Source organism: Rhinolophus sinicus, chromosome 4 (genome assembly GCF_057876585.1).
Source record: "Rhinolophus sinicus isolate RSI-liver-muscle chromosome 4, RSI-T2T, whole genome shotgun sequence".
Classification (NCBI taxonomy): Eukaryota; Metazoa; Chordata; class Mammalia; order Chiroptera; family Rhinolophidae; genus Rhinolophus; species Rhinolophus sinicus.
This window is the reverse complement of record NC_142504.1, coordinates 947,133-965,708: the sequence shown is the minus strand read 5'-3', so window position 1 is coordinate 965,708 and position 18,576 is coordinate 947,133. Positions and strand designations below refer to the sequence as shown.

General features: G+C 55.0%; 2 protein-coding genes across 2 annotated transcripts; one reads left to right on the top strand and one right to left on the bottom strand.

Moving 5' to 3' along the window:
• Window positions 1–3,530: 3,530 nt before the first annotated feature.
• On the bottom strand, window positions 3,531–8,060 carry IGFBP1 (insulin like growth factor binding protein 1). The gene is made up of 4 exons (XM_019731554.3): window positions 7,610–8,060; window positions 6,138–6,322; window positions 4,961–5,089; window positions 3,531–4,209 (listed from the first exon to the last, which is right to left on the bottom strand). The coding sequence occupies exons 1-4, from the start codon at window positions 7,968–7,970 to the stop codon at window positions 4,087–4,089; spliced, it is 798 nt and encodes a 265-aa protein (XP_019587113.3). The 5' UTR covers window positions 7,971–8,060; the 3' UTR covers window positions 3,531–4,086.
• A 5,522-nt stretch (window positions 8,061–13,582) lies between these two features.
• Window positions 13,583–17,341, top strand: CCDC201 (coiled-coil domain containing 201). Its single transcript, XM_088798077.1, has 4 exons — window positions 13,583–13,884; window positions 14,094–14,211; window positions 16,126–16,572; window positions 17,255–17,341. The coding sequence occupies exons 1-4, from the start codon at window positions 13,583–13,585 to the stop codon at window positions 17,339–17,341; spliced, it is 954 nt and encodes a 317-aa protein (XP_088654203.1).
• Window positions 17,342–18,576: the final 1,235 nt, after the last annotated feature.

The following is an 18,576-nucleotide window of genomic DNA, read 5'->3' as shown; positions in this document are numbered from 1 at the left end:
CAGAGTCCCAGAGAGCAGTTTCCAGGCTCTCAGCCTCACCTGGAGGGGTGCTGGCTCCGGTAGTAGATGGCCATCAGCTGTAATTGGGTGGCCATCGGCTGTAACCAGTTAGCCATTAGCCACTGATATAACTGCTGTGGCTGTGTTGGTTGGTTGGTTGGTTGGTTGGCAGGTTGGTTGGCAGGTTGGCAGGCAGAGGACCGGACGTTGATTGCGATCGTGTGGGTCCTACTTCCTGTGTCTCATCCGGCCGCCAGCGAGACTGAGGTGCAGGAAGACCCCCTGTTGGGGTACTGGCGGATGTTTGCTTTTGTGTCTCGACCAGCTGCCAGGCGCGAGAATATAGTGGTATAACTCCCCTATCCATGGCTCCGTGGGTGTTCCTTTTTGGCCTCGCCGTGTCCTGTGTTCTTGTGTGGGAAGCGGGAGCTGAGACCCTGCATGACACAACCTGTCCAGGGAGATGTTTCCTCTCTCGGTCACACTCCTTGGCCCCACTATTCCTCTCCAAAGCACAGCTGGAAGGCACACAGGAGGCCTGGAGGGAGCCAGGGGATGGGCGTGGGTCTGTGTGCCAGCCGGGCGGTGGGAGACAGGAGCTGAGGCCAGAGACAGGTCAGGTCAGGGCCAGAGTAAGTGGGGAGCTGGGAGCGGAGGGGACAGGGGAGTGACATGGGGGAGCAATGACAGGAGCCAGGGCTGGTGCAGGGGGGCTGTGTGGCCAGGCTGGGGCATGTTTGGAAGACAGCACCCCAAAACCTGGATGGATTGCGTGTGGGCATGAAAAGATGAAGGTAAGCTGTCACAAACGACAGCGAATCTGAGCGACGTGCAGCAAAGTTTGCACAGGAGAGAAAACCAGAAGAGGCAGTCTGGGGATGAGGGCATCGGATCAGGTACAAGTTACAGCTGAGGCAGCTCAGGATGAGTCCTGAAGGAGAACTTCAAGGTCACCAGAAACAGTGAGAAGCCCCAGGCAACTGTGAGCAAGGTGTGTGCACAAAGGCTGGGTCACGCGGTAAATTCATGTTGAATCATTTGAGGAACTAACTACCAGATTGTTTTCCAAAGTGGCTGCACCAGTTCACATTGCCACCAGCTGTGTGCCAGGGTCTGCTGTCTCCACATCCTCCCAGCACTTGTTACCTGTCTGTTGATCGTAGCCACCCTCGTGTGAAGTGACATCTCAGTGTGGTTTTGGTTTGCATTTTCCTGGTGGCTGGTGATGCTGGGTGTCTTTAATATGCTTTACTGACCAGTGTGTGTCTTCTTAGAGAAATGTCTATTCATAGATGTTGCCCATTTATTTATTGCGTTGTCTTTATATTGAGTTGTAGGAGTTCCTTGTATATTTTTGATACCAGCTCCTTATCAGATATGTGATTTGCAAATATTTTCTCCCGTTTTGTGAGTCGTCTTTTCACTTTCTTGATGGTGGCCTTTGAAGCACATAAGTTTTTAGTTTTAATGGAGTCTGATTTATAGTTTTTAGTTTTATTGCCTCTGTTTTTGGTGTGATATCTATTATAAGAATTCTTTGCCTAATCCAAGGTCATAAAGACCTACATTATCATCTTAAAATTTTAAATTTTTAGATTTTACACTTAAGTCTTAACTTTTGTATATAGTGTGAGGTAGGGGTCCAACTTCATTTTCTTGTGTGTGACTATCCAGTTGTCCCCATTTATTGGAAAAAAAACACCACCTTTTATCTTCATAAATGGCTTCCCACCCTCACTGACAATCAGTTGACCATCAGCGTATGGGTGTATTAATGGTCTCCCAATTCTTTTTCTCCCCTTGACCTAAATGTCTCCTTGTTCCAGTAACACACAGTCTCCATTACCATTGCTTTGTGGTAAGTTTTGAAACCAGGAAGCATGACTTCTCCTACTTCGTTCTTTTATTTTTTATTTTCCAGGATTGTTTTGGCTGTTCTGGGCTCCTTGCAATTCCCTGTGGATTTTAAAATCAGCTTCTCAGGTTCTTCAAAGTAGTCAGCTGAGATTCTGAAAAGGATTGTGTTTAACCTGTAGGTAAGTTTAGGGTGTATTGCCACGTTATGCTGTCAAGTCTTCTGATGCATGAATATGCTATGCTTTCCATCTATTTAGATCTTTAATTTCTTTCAACAATGTTTTGTAGCTTTCAGGGTCTAAGTTTTGTGCTTCTTTTGTTAAATATATTACAAAGTATTTTAATCTCTTTGATGCTATTATGAGCGAGATTGTTTTCTTAATTTCACTTTTGGCTTGTTCACTACAAGCACATAGAAATCCAATGGATTTTACGTGTTGATCTTGTCTCCTGAGTGTTGTTTGCTCATTTATTAGTTCTGAGTGTGTCTTCATGGATTATCTAGGCTTTCTACACGTAAGGTCATGTCATCTTCAGATAAGCATAGTTCACTGCTTCCTTTAGCTGGGTGCCTTTTCTTTCTCTGTCCTGCCTGCTTTCCCTGGTGGGAGCGTCCAGTATGATGCTGACTACAAGGGGTGAAGCAGACAGGCTTGTCTTGTCCTGGTCGTAGGGAGACGTAGATAGAGCTTCACCACTAACTGATGTTTGCTGGGGGGTTTTCTAGAAGCCTTGTGTCAGCTTCCTTCTACTCTTAGTCTATTGAGTTTTCTTAATTATGAAAGGGTATTGGATATCACATGCTTTTTCTGAGTCTATTGAGATGGTCATATGGTTTTTGTTTTCATATTCTATTGATATAATTTACTACATTCATTGATTTGGGGATGTCAAAACAACCTTGCATTCCTGAGATAAATCCTACTTGGTTGTGGTGAATGATTAATATGTTGCCTGAGTCAGTTTGTTAGTCTTTTGTTGAGGATTTTAGATCCATTTTCTTCAGATATTATGATATGAAATGCTGAGTTCACAGATCGCTCTTCGTGACTGGGCAGATGGAGGAGGGCAACCGTGGGGTCGAAAGGTGAAGGGGGATATAGGGAGCCCAGACGGGGGGAGGGGGGACCTGTGAGAGGAATGAGGCGACCTGGGGTGAGCAGAGGCTAGGGCTGAGGGGAGGATGGGGAGACGGGGCTGGCAGGGCAGCCAGGAGGCCCTGGTGGGGTCTGCTGGGACGGATGAGAGGCCCATCCAAGGAGCACTGTGGAAGGAGCCCTCAGCAGGGCCGGGATGAGGGGTGCAGTCAGGACAAGCAAGCGGGTAACACTTTGAGGAAGAAGGAATCCAAGGAGCAGAGAGGACTGTGCCCAAGGCTGAGCTGTGCAAACAGAAGGTGCAGGCAGGGTGCCCCGGCGGAGGCAGAGGACAGGCTGAGGGGAGGCAATAGGAGAGGGTGAGCGAGCAAATCAAGGAGTGGCTCTGTCTTCATGTCAGGTGGGAGGAACCCAGGCCTGTTTACAAGTGGGAAGGAAGGGGCGAACAGAGAGGTTAGGGCCTCAGGAGGTGGCAGTAGAAGCGTTGGTCTCGGGGGACCTCAGCAGGGCAGTACTCCAGGGGTGGGGCCAGGAGCTGCGAGAGGAAGGGGGTTCCACAAGAATCCACAGCAGTAGCAATGTCCCGAGAACATTTATTCCGAGCTGTTCACATTGTGCAAGTGTGTCTGACAATGTATTCAGTGCCTGTGTTCACATGTAGCCACATTGCCACCTCCAGCTGTGATTAATCAACATTGAACTTCTGCAAATTCACACGCACCACGGATCGTGGAAGAGACTGGAGCATGTACGCTTCAGCCAGGCTTCACTGTCCTCCACTGGTCCGTTTGAAAAACCACAGCTATACCTTTGATTTGGTGTTTTCTAGGCAGTATTTTCCCATGCTCTTTACAAAGAAAAGCACAAACCTTTGAAGAGCTACAATGTATTTACATAGAACTGGTAAGAAGTGTTTGGTGATATATAAATTATACAGCACAATTTACAGTGTAGAAAAATAACTTACAGTGAATAAATAAACTACACCTTTATACATCAAGTAGTCTGTGCAGTGTAAAAAGTAGTTCCTATATATACATACACATATATATAAAAGTATGTGTTATAGAGTATAAATATACTATGTACTTAAATATTTCATGTGAAAGAATAGGGCGTATTGCTTCTCTTCTCAGTGAAAATACTGATGGCAGCTGGGGTCCCCTCTGACCTCCACAGACCCTGGGATCTTCTTCCCACTCCAGGGGTAGACACACCAGCAGAGCCCCGCCTCTCCATCCAGGGACGTCTCACACTGCAAACACAAGATCCAAGGTCAAGAGCAGTCAGTGGGAAGCTGGAGGGAGGGGAAGACAGAGGTCCATGCCACCCAGAACCATGCAGAGAGTGTGGCGGCTGGGAGCCCGGGCCACGGGCACCACCTGCGAGTAGTGACCATGATCGCAGGCAGACCCAGGAACCAGGAAGGGGCCCTGGTTCTCCGTGTAAACTGGAGACAAAGCTCAAGTGTCCATTCTGCGTGTGTGCAGAACGGTGTGGTAAGTGCACAGCCGTCGGCGTCATGCCCCCGTGGCAGAGCCCAGGCCCCCGGACTTCCCCACAAACTCCTAGTCTGTTATGAAGCTCTGCCCAGTCTTCAGTCTCCCACCTAATAGCCACAGAACCTGCACTTCGCTGAGTCCTAAAGGGCGCTTCAAATCGAGTCTTTGTTTGATCTCATTGATTGCCTGGCCAGCTGAGAAAATACTATTGTGTTTATAGTTTTTCCCCTTGTAGGGAGAAAAAAACAAGAGGTGTCCAAGGCTAGCTCTCCTAAGCAGAGTGGCTCCCTCCCCTGGGGTGGCCGGTGAGAAGGCCCCGCCTGCCCAGGCCGTGAGTACGGTGTCCTCAGCAGCGGCAGCACTGAGCTGGACTTCAGGCTCCCAGGCTGTCTGCTCCTTGGACCAGAGGGCTGGTTCTTACTTAACAGATCAGCTCTGGAGCTTCTTGGAGCGTTGGGAAATGGGCACCGTGTCGGAGGAAAGTGGGCTGTGTGGGACACACACCTGTTTGCTGTAATAGAAGCCATTCTTGCTGCAGTTGGGCAGATAAAAGGTGTAGAGACCGTCTCTTGCTTTCTGCTGCTCCTTGGCTAATCTCTCCAGCACCCTGTACAGTTCCCGTTGGCAGGGCCCCTGAAAGAGTAACGTGACATCGGGATAAATGACAAGTGAATTCTCAGTCTAGGCGACACCGGGGTGGGAGAAGGCTGAGTGGCCTTGGAGGGCAGCCCTGGAGCGGCCTCTGCACCTCCCTGTGTCCGTCTTGGCTTAAGGACGGGACCCGGTGCCCTAAACGCCCCTAACCACATGGCTCTCTCCCACGGCTCCTGACCCGTGGGTCACTTTGGCAGCAGGCGCCTGGTTGAAAGGAGGATGGCACCCTCTCCAAATGGAGAACTTAGCCACAGAGATTTCTAGGCGTCATCGACTTGCCATCTACATTAGTTTACAAGAGCCAAATCGGGTAAGGATGAAGGCATTCTTCTGGGTAATTTGGGTCAGAATGAACTTTTCTTCATTTGTCATCACTTCCAGATGAAATTCTGAAGTATCAGGAGAATGGTTCAACCCTCTACTTTCCTGGGTCATGCAGATTGTGGAAGTGACTTTTTTGCACAAATCCACCGGGGTCACTCCAACTTCGGTTCTTTGTCGCCCTCAAGTGGCAGAATTAAAAACTGACGCCAGTGAGGACGCTGCGGGGCGGCCAGGGATGGGCGGTTTCCGCTTGGGAAGACCCAGTTTGGAGGGGGACAGTGGTGATGGCTGTCCTCATGCTACAGCACTTTAGACTTCCAAGTGGCTACATGCTAAATTGTATGTTATGTGTGGTTTACTCCGGTTTTTTCAGAAAGTGGGGGGAGATGCCATGGTGGGGGCGGGGGTGTTAAGCCGGCTGTAAGCTTTAGAAGTCTGTGGTGATGCTCTTTGGCTGGCGTCTCATCTGAGGCCCTTATCCAGAGACGAGCTCAGAGACATGAAGTAACAAGTCTAACGTCGCACAGCAGAGACTGCACAGGCACCGCTGCTCAGAGTCCTGTGCTCAAAGCTCAGCTGAGAAATGTCTGCTGGGTTTGGGGGAGGAGCATGTTTGTGTCCAGGGCCTCAGGACCCACGAGAGGCTCATCTGCTCACCCAGCACAGCAGGGTCAAGCGAGCAGCAACCCTGCCCCAGCCTCACCTTCCCGTTTTTGACGTCGGCGACCTCGAGAGCGCTTGTACTCTGGGAATTACTGATGGCACGCCAGAGGGTGGGCAGGTCATCCCCGGATGGGCCCATCAGGTGGGAACTGCCCAGCAACTGCTCCTGGGTCATCTCAACGCTCTCAGGGGACACGTTCTCTGGGGCCATGGAGCCCTTTGCATCTGAAAATGGAACACCACAGACCATGAGACCTCCTGAGGCGTCTGCACCTGGCCCCCTGAAGTCGCATCCCTTCCCAAAAGAGGAGGCTGGGATGCAAGGCTGGGACGCTGACCCAGAGCGGTGCAGCATCCCTCTCCACAGGCACTTCTGAGGGTTCTGGGAGAGTGACACCGGCTGTTCTGGGAAAACGCTAAGCTTCAGGTCTGGCCAGGGTGTCCTGTGTTCTGCTCCCACCACAGCAGAGAGGGAGCCACGTGCACCTTCGTCCCAGTCCCGGGGAGGAGCCCTGAAGCAGCCACAGGTTACGGCGTAACTCCTGAGCCTGCCCTTGGCTTCCCGCCCATAAAATGGACATTTCAGTAACTCCAGGTAAGCAGCGTGGGGCCGTATAGGAGTGAGTCCCGGTGCTCACTCGGCCTCCTCGCAGACTCCCTGAGACTGAGGGACTTCTCCACAACTCCCGGAGAGGGGTGTCAGCACACACCTTGCAGATTGTCATAGGGTTTGTATCAGGTGCTGGACAGAACCTCCCGGAACTGGCCTCCTGAGGGGCCACGGGGAGCCCTGTGGCTGGAGGACCATGGAGACCACTCCATTTCCTTGCCCCTGAAGGCAGAGAACCAGCAGGAAGGCTGTGTCCCCTGCATGGAGGGCCAGGCGCCCAGCAGGGAACCTGGAGGTCGGGAGGTGGGCAGTGGGGGGAGAGGAAGTACTTCCTCTGCTTCCTACTGCAGACAAATCACCGCTAAATTCAGGAAAGAGCCTGATTGTCAAGTTGTGGGGAGGCGGCAGGTACATCAGACACTGTTTTCTATGGCTTGAATGCAGTGAGGTTTTCAGCCTAAACTCTCACGTTATGTTCTGTAAACATCTGGGAAGCACATGCTGTCTCCACAGGGCGTATATACAAAGGACATTCCAAACATTGGTGGGGGGCAGCCGGAGGGGTTCCTATCCCATGCCTTCTGGAGGCCCCCGAGAGGAGGGCCAGGGGCCCTGGTGGCACCCCATTGCCAGGGCTCCCCACCGGCCCCCTGCACTCTCAGTGGGCTGCCCACCAGCTCTGGGCTCTCCCCAGCTCGCCCATCACGTTGCCGGAGCTCCTGGGCCCCTCCCCCAGGACGTGCAGTCAATGACGCGGCTCCTTACAGGCTTCAGCCCCAAGCTCTGGGCCCCGCGGGTTTGCGCCCCACTGACTGTGGGTTTTGGACGTGCCCTGCCCCTGCCCACCCCACGGTGGCTCCTCTGTCCCAGGGGAGGGGACCAGGTGGGGGTAATGGCGGTACCTGTGGCCTCAGCGCTGGGCGTGGTGTCGTCCTGGATGAGCATGCAGACGCCCTGGCCGCGGGTGAGGACGTACAGGGGCCTCGGCTCCCCGGGCAGCGCCCGGCAGCTGAGCCCACGGCCGCAGCGCGCAGTGGCCACGCCACAGGCGGCGCCCAGCGGCAGGGCGCACGTCGGGCAGCAGCCGCAGCCGGCGGGCCGGGTGGGCTCCGGGCACGAGGCGGGTACCGGCGGGCAGAGCGCGAGCCTCTCGGCGGAGCAGGGCGCGCAGCGCCACGGCTGGGGAGTGCCGACGACCGCGCCCAGCTGGGCGGCCAGCAGGAGCAAGAGCGGCCAGGCGCAGGCAGCGGGAGCCGCGGACATAGCGGGGCGGGTGGCGGACAGGTCCTGCTCGCTGCTTGCTGCGCGGTGGTGCAGGTGGGCACTCGCCGGGCGGTGGATGCTCGCTGGGCGCAGCGCGCACCTTTTGAAGGGCCCGGGGCCGGGTCACCTGAACCTCGAGGTTAATGATTGGCAGAGCCGCGTGCTGGCGGCCAGTGTTCCAAATAAGTTTGTTTTCTCGTGCTCTCAAGGCCCTGCGCAAACTGTGGGTGGAAAGAGGATTAACGTCCAGGTTTCAGACTGTTTGTCCTGTTGTCATGGGGTTCCCACCGGGCACACAGCCAGCTGGAGGATGACGCTGGCTCCTCCGGTTCCAGGTCACCATGGCTGACCCCGGCAAAGCCCAGAGATCAGCGCCCGTTCGCAAATGGGGACACTGAGGCCCAGGGAGAGAAGAGGAAAAACTAGCTTAGAACCAAGGTCTCTATCAGCCCTGTCTGGTTTAGTGGCCAAGCCCAGACTGCTGCTTCTGCTGGAAGGTCCCCAGCCACTAAGCTTCAGTCACCACCACCTCTCCAGGAGGGAGAAAGGAATGGAGCAGAAGGTTCCCCCAGGGCTGAGGCCAAGCTGCCCGACACCACAGCCCAGAACCGGCCTTACTAACTGCCCTTCCAGAGAGGAGGCGGCCTTAGGGCCCAGGCCCCAGGCTGCTTCTGACTTTCTAGCTCAGACCAAACTTTTATCAGGAGTCGAATACCAAGGCTTTCCTATTTCTTGAATATTCTCTTGGTTCACAAGAGAAATGTCACTGCATCTTCAGAGACAGTGAGAAATGGCTGCACTGTTCCCAGAAGCTGTAGGCACGCTCGCTGACACCCAATCCCTGGAGAGCGGGCAGCTCTGTGTTCAAAGAGAAATCCCCAAACTGTGAGGCCACACAGGTGAGGTGAGCAGGAGCAGCACAGAATACACTGTGTGCACATCACGTAATGTGAACTCCTCTGTCCCGGCGATTTAAAATGTGCCCAAGTCCTGAAAAGATGCAGAAGAAACGACACCAGTGCCCATCGGGGTGGCAATCAGAGACTGAGTGGACTGGCTTTCCCTGTGCCCTGGCTGGTCCTTCTGGGGTTACGTGATGTAGGAAACATTGCATTTGGTAAAATCAGGTACTTGCACTACCTAGCTCATCGCCTAGTTTTAATAACCAAATTAGAATTACTATGGTAACTCCGCTTCTGGCCACCACCCCTGAGATTCCTTCTGTTCTGCCCGTGACCAGAGACAGGTCACAGCTGCAGCATCACCCCCCACACACACACAACAATCAAAATAAGGTCCTGAGAATGATGGCGCTTAGAAGGTTACGGCCATGTTTGTCAGTATTTTTCCAGAGCAAAGTTTGGTGTCCAGTTAAGGAGCGGACCAGGCCGCTGCTTTGGACTTGGTTAACACAACTTTTGCTGTGAGTTCCGGAATGGTTCAATTTCCAGAAGAATTTGTGCTCTGAATGTTCCCCAACTTCCTCAGCACGGAATCAGTGTGCCCCAGAAACGTTTTCTTAATGACACATGAGAGGATCACCGTAAACATCCGGGGACCACCTGCGTGTGCTGGCAGACGGTCAGCCCTGGGCACTCCCCGCTGTGCACCTGGCCGGCCCCTCCGTCTCCAAAGTGTACACGTAGTGGAAATCCCTCCCCACAAGGATCGATTTCCCAGTGTTTCCATTGCTTGCCTCACAACAGCCGCAGCAAAACAAACGGCCACCAAACCCCTAGAATACACCCCCATCTGACCCCGCAAAAGGAGTGGGACCCTTCCTGGAGGCCTGTGTGGGCCGCCTGTCTGTCTGTCCTGTGAGACAAGTGCCCCCCCAAGCAAGCCGAGTCACAGTGAGGTGGCCATGCGTGGGGTCATCTCTGGGTGCCTGAACCCAGCCCCTGTGGCCCACTGCTGGGTGTCCACAGCCTGGCCTGGCCTCCTGTGCCCCCCGATCTGACTCCCAAGGCCGGCCCGACTAGGTGGACAGGTGCTCCCTGTGGGGCACAGGTGCAGGGAGCCCATCCTCCATGTTGAGCCTGGGAGCCTCCCCTCCCCATCCCAGTCCTGTGGACTCCTACTCGTGGTCCAGCCTTACTGTCCCCCTGCCAGCCCAGAAAACAAACTGTCACATCTCCGTACATTTCTTCTTACTGTTTCTCATGCTCAAATTTCTATCACCTAATTCTTTACATCACCCTGCCATCCACCTGTCTCCATCACCCACGTCTCTCCGTCACCCACGTCTCTCCGTCACCCACGTCTCTCCGTCACCCACGTCTCTCCGTCACCCACGTCTCTCCATTACCCACGTCTCTCTATCATCCATGTCTCCCTGTCATCCACATCTCTCTACTCCATCATTTTTCTGTCCATCTTGTAAGCTCATTCTTCTATGGCTCTATCCTGATCCCCCCCTTCCTGCACTTACCCCTCAGAATGAAGGGCTCTTCCTTCCAGCCATCCCTCCCCAGTGCATGTCTTGAGCTTCTGTGTTACATTCTTTCCTCCTGTGCCTTTGGTGGCAGGACCTGTGGGTCTAGATGTCAGAGGCTGCACCTGAGGACCTGAGATCTTATGTTGTATTGGCCCTGGCGGGGGGGGGGGACAGGCTGTGGAAACTGAGTCCCTTCAGTGAAACCGTGGCCCCCAGCAAAACCATCTGTGCTGGCACTTTGCATGCCTATATCCTGGCACATTATATAACCTCCCTGGGCCCCAGTTTCCTCGCCTGTGAAAGGGGGACAGTGCTGCTCTGGCACATTAGCCCTGAGTGCACCTGAGCTGTCACCACCATCCTTAGCAGAGGGGGGGGGGGGCTCTCTGGGTGAGAAGCTGTTTCTAGCTCTGCCTTCACACAGCCCGCTGCTTGCTCACGGGCAGTGGAAAATTGGGCAATCCATGCTCTGAAAAACAATGCTGGGTCAAGGGCAAAGCCAAGCTTCAAAGGGAGAGAATGCCGCAATCCAGGGACCCCTGAAGGGAAGTTGTTTTCAACCTGGGGAAAAAAACAAAAATATGTTTTGCTGAACTCTCTGATCGACGGGAATGATGTCAACTTGTGCAAAGGCTGGCCTGCTGCCCGGTCCGCGAGCGATGAAGGGTGCCGCCCCACACTAAAGGCATGCCCAGCCCGCCTGCTAACCACTGTGGAAAAGTCACCACAATCTTGCCAGGGTGGCACAGCCCCGACCCTTCATGTGTCTACAGGCCCATCAGGGTCCCCTTACAGAGCCCACTGGACCCACGCGTGGGGCAGCAGAGCCTCCCCCACCCCCAGGAGGCGGCTCACGCCCACCTGTCTGCTAATCTCTGATCTGGGCAAACAGCAAGGACCCTGGCCCAAAACAGGGACGACCTCTTCCTTCTTAGTCCCTAGTCCAATGTTGTGTGTACATTTGTGCATGCATGTGTGTGTGTGTGCGTGTGTGGTGTGTATTATTTTTGAAATGGCATCACATGATACTGTCAGTTCTACAGCCTTTCCTCATGTAATGTGTTGTGGACACCTTGTCTGTAGGGTGTGTTGCGTGCACGTGCATACATGGATATACATACATCACAGACACACAGGCACGGATGTACATACATGCACACACAGGCACGGATGTACATACATGCACACACAGGCACGGATGTACATACATGCACACAGGCACGGGTGTACATACATGCACACAGACACACAGGCATGCACACAGTACTGGCTGCAGAGTATCCCTGCCCTTGGATAAGCCCTAATTTATTTAATCAGTGTGCTTTTCCTGGCTATGGGTATTGTTTCCATTGGGCTCTTAAAGATAACGCTCCATGGATGTCAGAGTCAGGAAATGAGTGAGGGCTGAGCTGATCATCTCCTGGTTTTCCTGTAAGTGGACCTGCTCCTTGAAAGGCCACATGTGGCCTCAAGTATCTGGCCCCTAGAGTCCTGCAGTCAGAAGGGCTGTGTCCCCCAGGGTGAGGCGGCTGCTGCGCACTGCCCAGTGCCCACACACTGGACCTGGTGGGGGACAGTCTCAGGCTGTGATGGTCTGTGGTAACAGGAAGAGGACAGGACAGCCCCTGGAGGCGCCATGCCTCTGACGGCACCTTCCACACCCTCTGACCCTCGGTCAGGCCCCAGGATTCAGGGACCTCAAAAGGATTGGGAGATTGCCTCAGTGCCTCAATTTACAGAGAAAAGACAGAACAGGTGACTGTAATGCAGGGTCTCAGCTCCTGGCAGGTGAACGCAGGAGACGTGGAGACCAAAAAGGAACACGGGCAGGGGGTTCATACCACTATACTCTCGCTGGCAGCTGGTCGAGGCCCAAGAAGCAAACACCCGCCAGTACCCCAACCAGGAAGTAGGATCCACACAATCCGTACCATCAACAACACCTGCGCTTGCTGACGTGGCTACGGCAGTTCTATACAAAACAGTGGCTAACAGCCAACTGGCCACAGCTGACAGCCATCTACTACCCGAGCCAGCACCTTTCCACGTGAGGCCGAGAGCCTGGAAACTGCTCTCCTGGCCCTTTCCCTACAGTGCCACAACCCCTCCACCCCAAACCACACGGTGGCTGGCTGCCAGTGTAGTGCACAGTACCTTTTCTACACTAGAGGAGTCGTCAGGAGCCCTGCGGCTGCAGCCTGGCAGGCCAGGTTCCCGTGTTAGGCGGCCACCACCACCCAGTCAGTGCCCTTAAGCTGTCCTGCCTCTCTGGGTTCAGTCTTCCCCTCCGTGAATGGGGCTGATGGGGCAGGCACACGGATAAGAACAGACATGGTTGGGCCTCTCCACGGCTTTCTCCACTTAGTCCCCTCCCCTAAGTGCTTCAGGAGTGGGAGGGGATCAGTACAAATTCAGTGAACTGGCCACTCGTTAGTGCAGGGCACCTGGGCGTTGTTAGAAATGCCAGTGTCGTGCGGGGAAGCCTGCGGGGTCTCTGCTCCCGCTCCCCATATAACGCAGGATATGGTGAGGCCAAAAAGGAACACCCACGGAGCCATAGGTAGGGGAGTCATACCACTATATTCTCTCTGGCGGCACTATACTCTCAATGGAGGCTGAATCCACACTGTCCGCAAACCGCCATCCGCGCTTGCCAGCCCAGCCGCCATCTTCTTGCTAGCCCCCATTCTCTCTTCTCTCCTCTCCTTCTGCTTGCGTAGCCACAGCAGTTATATTAGTGGCCAATGGCTCACTGGTTACAGCTGACGGCCAACTAGCCACAGCTGATGGCCATCCAATCACAGTTGATGGCCATTTACTACCTGAGCCAGGCACCTGTCTATGTGAGGCTGAGAGCCTGGAAACTACTTTCTGGGGCTCTGCCCCCACAGCCAGTCAGGGGTCCCCACGCAGAAACTGGGCCACGGCAGGGTTCCCATCAGCTCCAGTTTGAGAACCTCTGATTGAAGGCTGGAAAGGACCCTCACAGCAGCAGGACTCTGGACTGTGACAGTTGTGGTCATGCTCAGCTTCCCTGCCTCTGACGCTGCCCTCAGGACATGACATGCGGTATCTGGTCTCGTCGCCATGGGGACCAAATTGGGATACTGACCACCACCCCTTTGGGCTGTCCCGCTGATGCCTAGACCGTGTGGCACATAGTGAGGGAACAGCCATGGCTACTTCCTGTTCGGGAGTCCACAGGCCCCTGGCGTCCTGCAGGCAGGACACACACTCAGGTAAAGCTGGGAACCATCAGCTGCAGACCCTCAGGGCTCCTGCCGCCCGCGCCTTCTGCGCCTGCGCGGCCACGGGGTCAACAGGTGGAGGCCGGACACAGGTGGGCTCCTGCGCGCCTGAGCGCCTGATCCCACCTGCGGTGAGGACGCCATGTACTTCAGGGCGCTGGGCTCGCAGGGCTCAGCAGCTGTCCGAGGTGCTGTCCCCACGGGAAGCGGGATGGAGCCCGGGGCGCAGGTGGGCCGAGCAGGAGGGGGGTGCGGGGCGCATGTAGGCGGGAGGGGCGCCAGGTGGGGAGGACAGCTAGGAGGGGAGGGGTGCCATGGAGGAAGGGGGGCGCCCGGGGGACAGGTGGGCGGAGAGGAGGAGGCCCAGGAGGTTCGGTCTGCGCACTCTGCGGGGGGGGGGGGGGGGGGGGGCACTGAGGCCTCCGGCCCCGCCCCTAGTCGGTACCGGACTCCCCTGTCGGGAGGCCGCACCCCCTCCTCCTGGGCCGCCCCAGCTCCGCTTCGCCCCAGCCGGCGCTTGCCCCAGACCCCAATGGGCCATCCCAGCGACCTCAGGGTGCGGATACGGGCCAGGGGCCCAGGCGCCGTGGCCCCTCCTCCTCCCCCCTTGTCCTAGGAAAGCTGGGACGCCGCAGGGAGCAGGGGCTCCGGGTTCGAAATGAGAGCCGGGCGCAGAATTAGGTAACGGTCTGCAGGTGATGCTCAAAACCCGACCTCATCCCCCGCACTGGGCCCCAGAGGCACAGCTGGGTGGGGACCCCTTGGCACTCCCTAAGGGGCAGGCGACTTCCTGCGTCTCCTCATCAGACAAGCAGGGGTTTTTTCTTTTGTAAATAGGAAATAAGCAGGAATACCCTTGTCACCACCTGCCCAGCCCCCACCATAAGAAAACATTGTTTTTAGCTTCTTCTGTAACATTTTTTTTCACAACCAATAACTCGTTTTTTAAAAAATATTTTTATTGGGGAACAGTGTGTTTTCCAGGGCCCATCAGCTCCAAGTCATTGTCCTTCAGTCATAGTTGCAGGGGGCGCAGCCCATCCCATGGGAGGGAATCCGACTGGCAACCTTGTTGAGAGCTTGCTCTCTAACCAACTGAGCCATCGGGCCGCCCTTTCTAGAACTTCTTTAGATTCTTATTTGCCTTCTACCCAAAACATGGAGCTCCTTATCAGTGTATTTTTTAAAGTTTGCAGAAAAAAAACGGTGAAAGGTCCTTGCACGTTTCTCCATTAGGGGGATGGTTTTTTCTCAGGTATTAGGAAGAGTGGCCCCTTTTATCTTTCATTGTGGTTTGTCTTTTCTCACTTAGTATATCATCTTTTGTTTTTGTTTTTGTTTTTTTCGTTTGTTTTTTGCTTTGTAGAAGCTTTCTTTTTTAAATTACATTTAGTTTAGCTTTTTCTTTTGTTCTGTGGCCTCTGTGTTGTGCGTTATCCTTAGAAAGCCGACTTCTGACAAGTCTTCAGAAGAATAACCAATATTTCCTCCCAGAACTGTTATGCTTTTGTTTTTTACATTTAAACCTTATATCCATTTGGAATTTATCTTGTTGAATGACGTGATATAAGATTTTTTAATTCTCTTTTTTCCGAATAATCTATGAATTTTTAAAGAGCATACTGTTCAACCCCTTGTAACTCATTTTAGGGTAAGGCATGAGGTGGGGCTGTGGCTTTCCTATTGTTCTGGGGTTTTTCCAAATGACCAACCAGTTAGAACAACGTGAAATGAGAGAGAAGACACTGTTCCCTACTGGTCTGCAATCCCCCCTTTCCCCTATGGTACCCCACCGCATGTTTGGATCGGTCTATTCTGTGTTGCAAAACAACACTGAATTGTTTCATCTGTAAGCTTTCATTCTGTTACAATATTATTTCATCAAAGAATATATCAAATCACCATATGTCATTATTGGTTCTTAGTTCACTTCATTCGCAGGTGAGTAAAAAGCAGGTCCTGTTAGGAAGAAAATACGCTTGTGTTCCCTCGTGTGTGTGACTTCTGAGGGTGGGTCCCGGACATGCCGGACTCCGCACCACACTGGAGAGGGCAGGGTGAATGTCTTCTCGACACTCAACCGGCCCAACATCACTTATGTCCAAAAACCTGCAGTGTTTTCAACGGGTTTGCTTTATTATGTTGAGTTTAAATGTTAAGATGATTTCATTAACAACACTTTGCACTTTTTTTCCTGAAAAATAATATTTTTACCTGAAAGCCACCATTTCCTGATCCCATCCTTAACAACACATTTTTGACTGGCGCTTAAAATTTTGACCCCCCAAAAAAGACAAAACTAATGAAAAGGCAGGCATAGCGTCCGTGTCCAGTCTGGCGCTGGGCCTGGTCTGGGTGCTGCCTGCCCTTCCTGGGGCCATGGGGATCGCACTTGGAGGATAGAGTGCCCGCTGGGCTCAGGGACCATCCCTGGCCTCCGCTGGAAGCCACCTCTGTGCTGTCCTGACAGGTTTCCAGCTGGAGCTCCTCCGAGGACGAGGGCCCCCCTTCAGTGCCAAGATGGCCGTTGTCAGGGCCGGTCCCCAAGCACAGCACCCCGGAGGAAGGCTCCCTTCCCTGGCGCAGGAGGCCACCGGGCCATGTCCCCTACCACTGGGGAGGGGACCCTGCTGATGGGTCACCGCTGCCTTCACGCTCTTCCCGAGTCCTGTCGTCCTCCCTCAGAAAAAGGCGGCTTTCTACTATCTGGGCCTCTGAGGAGTCCAGTGGGGAGCTAGGGCCCGACTCGGACCCCCAGACTCCTGAGGAAGAGCCACCTGTGCCAGCCTCGGTCACCCGACGACAGCAGCAGTGGCAGGAAGAGTCCCCAGAGAGCTGGCCAGGAAAGGTGGGGTTGCCTGGGATCCAGAACACGGCCAGGAAGAGGTCTCGGAACCCCAAGAAGTTGGCTGCTGTGGTAGGCCCCCACCCAATGCTGCCCCAACCCCAGGAGGTGGCCTGTGACAGCTGGGAGCAAAGTCTCTGCCTTTCCATCACTGAGGGCATGGTGAGGTCACAGGCTGGACAAGGCTGGTGGCCGGCCCCTCTCTGGGGTCCCAGTGCTCCCAGGTGGAGTATCTCTGTGCAGTTAAAACCTGTGCACCTGTTCCCATTACTCCCTAAAATCCTGGGCGCACTGTGTAGACTGTCCCATGTTCCAGAGACGAGGCAGGATGGGTGGGAGTCCCGGAAAGCCGCTCAGCCTCATGTCCCCTGCAACCCCTGCGGCCTCCCCTCTGCTCTAGCCGGTGCCCGAGGGTCCCAATGGTCATGGTCAGTCAGCAGGAGGGTCCCTGGGCCCTCAGCCTCCTGACAACCTCCCCAGTGACCTCTCTGTGCCCTGGTCAGAACCAGCTCCTCGGAACCTGACCCCCCTGTCCCCACAGCAAGCCTCGGCCCTCTGGGTGTTTGCTGGCTCTGTCATGGGGTCACGGTGCCCAGCTCATGCAGGGGGGCAGTGCAGGCCGGCTAGGGCAGTCTGGGTCATGGCGCAGACGGTGTCCGCAGCCTGGGATGGGCATCGCTGAGCCTACGTGGCTGGTCCCCAGCAAGGCCAGTGACCCCGCAGAGTGTTCTCAGAGAGCCTGTTCCTCCCCCAGATGGAACGAGTGCGGCAGTGGGAGGCCCGCCAACTTCAGAGCATTGAGGAGGCCACCCAGCATGAACTCACTGTGGAGGACGACTGAGACACGCAGGTGCGCTCGGGACCCCCCCCCCCCCCAGCCTGACTGGCTTGGCCGTCCATCCGTCCACCTGTCTGTAAACCCCATGCCCTCCTCAGGGCTTGCCCCAGGTCCCCCTCACTGGCACCCCCTCCCTGTGTTGTACCTGTCAGCCCGGGCGGGGTGGGTAACTGGGAACGGAGCTTTGTGGTCAGAGCGAGTGTGGCGCTGAGAGGCGTCAGGTGAGGTGCCGGCACCCAGACCGGCTGCAGCTCCGCATGTCCCTGCTTCCAGCCTCCCGACGAGCCTTAGATGCTGCGATGATGTTTGGCAGAGAAAGACCAGGAGCTCAGCCACCCACCGGCCTGGCCAAGGCTGGGGCGTCCCACTCATGGGCTCAGATCACCACCCCAGGAAAGGCTGGAACCAGCGCTCTCTCCTGGGGGGCCTCTGGGATCTGTGGGCACTGATTTTGTTTCTTTAGTTGGGGGCAGAGGAATTTAACTTCCTGCCCCGTCCCCCTCCAGCACTGAGCTGAGGGTCCCACCAGAGGGACTCAAGTCCTATGAGCTTCACACTGAGGAAGAAGAAACGGGCACCCAGCACACGTTAGTTGCACAGAACCCGGCACCCAGCGCCCAGGCGGCACCCAGACCGTCTTCCTAAGGCCGACACACTCAGAGCCAGGCTTTACCTCGTAAAAGTTTCATCCCTACTTTATCTGCTTTTCGTTCCTTCTGAAAAACCAAAGAATGCTTGTTTCCAGTCCCCTCCTGTGCCACCCCCTGGCCCCTCGTCCAGCCTGAAGCAGGGCACCTCCAAGCAGCACCCAGAGACACTCAGAGTGTGTGGACACGGGACACGGTAGAGGGCAAGGGCTTGCCAGGCTCCAGGAGTAGGGGCAGCCCTGGGCAGACTTCTCCCTGGAAGTGCCACACCCTCTCCAGGGGGTGGGACAGGTGTAGGACAGGCTTCCCCCGAGGGTGGCATTAGGTGTGGCCAGTGGCAAACCCTCCCTGATCCCTCTGTTCAGGCTCCTTGGGGCACTTCTCTGCTAGGCCTGCCCTTGGCCTGCCAAACCCAGTTTTAGCCAACAATCCCACTAAGCCTGCTGGTGGAGCCCCCCACCCCAATCTCTCCCCCACTGTGAAGTCCAAGGCCCTGGCCTGGGCATCTGACCAAGCCCTTCTCTGTGACTGTGTGTCCATGGGCCCCTCACTCTGCCCGGGGGCTGACAACCCCAGCTGTCTTTGCTGTGT

Bases quoted from the DNA above. Each gene is read 5' to 3' on its own strand.
- IGFBP1 (XM_019731554.3), bottom strand. From the start codon at position 7,970: ATGTCCGCGGCTCCCGCTGCCTGCGCCTGGCCGCTCTTGCTCCTGCTG. The intron at 6,323-7,609 runs GTACCGCCATTA...TTCCATTTTCAG, and splicing joins GCCCAGCGCTGAGGCCACAG to ATGCAAAGGGCTCCATGGCC. The intron at 4,210-4,960 runs GTGTGTGTCCCA...TTGTGTTTGCAG, and splicing joins GCTTCTATTACAGCAAACAG to TGTGAGACGTCCCTGGATGG.
- CCDC201 (XM_088798077.1), top strand. From the start codon at position 13,583: ATGGCTACTTCCTGTTCGGGAGTCCACAGGCCCCTGGCGTCCTGCAGG. The intron at 14,212-16,125 runs GTGCGGATACGG...CTGTCCTGACAG, and splicing joins GCCATCCCAGCGACCTCAGG to GTTTCCAGCTGGAGCTCCTC. The intron at 16,573-17,254 runs GTAGGCCCCCAC...TTCCTCCCCCAG, and splicing joins CCAAGAAGTTGGCTGCTGTG to ATGGAACGAGTGCGGCAGTG.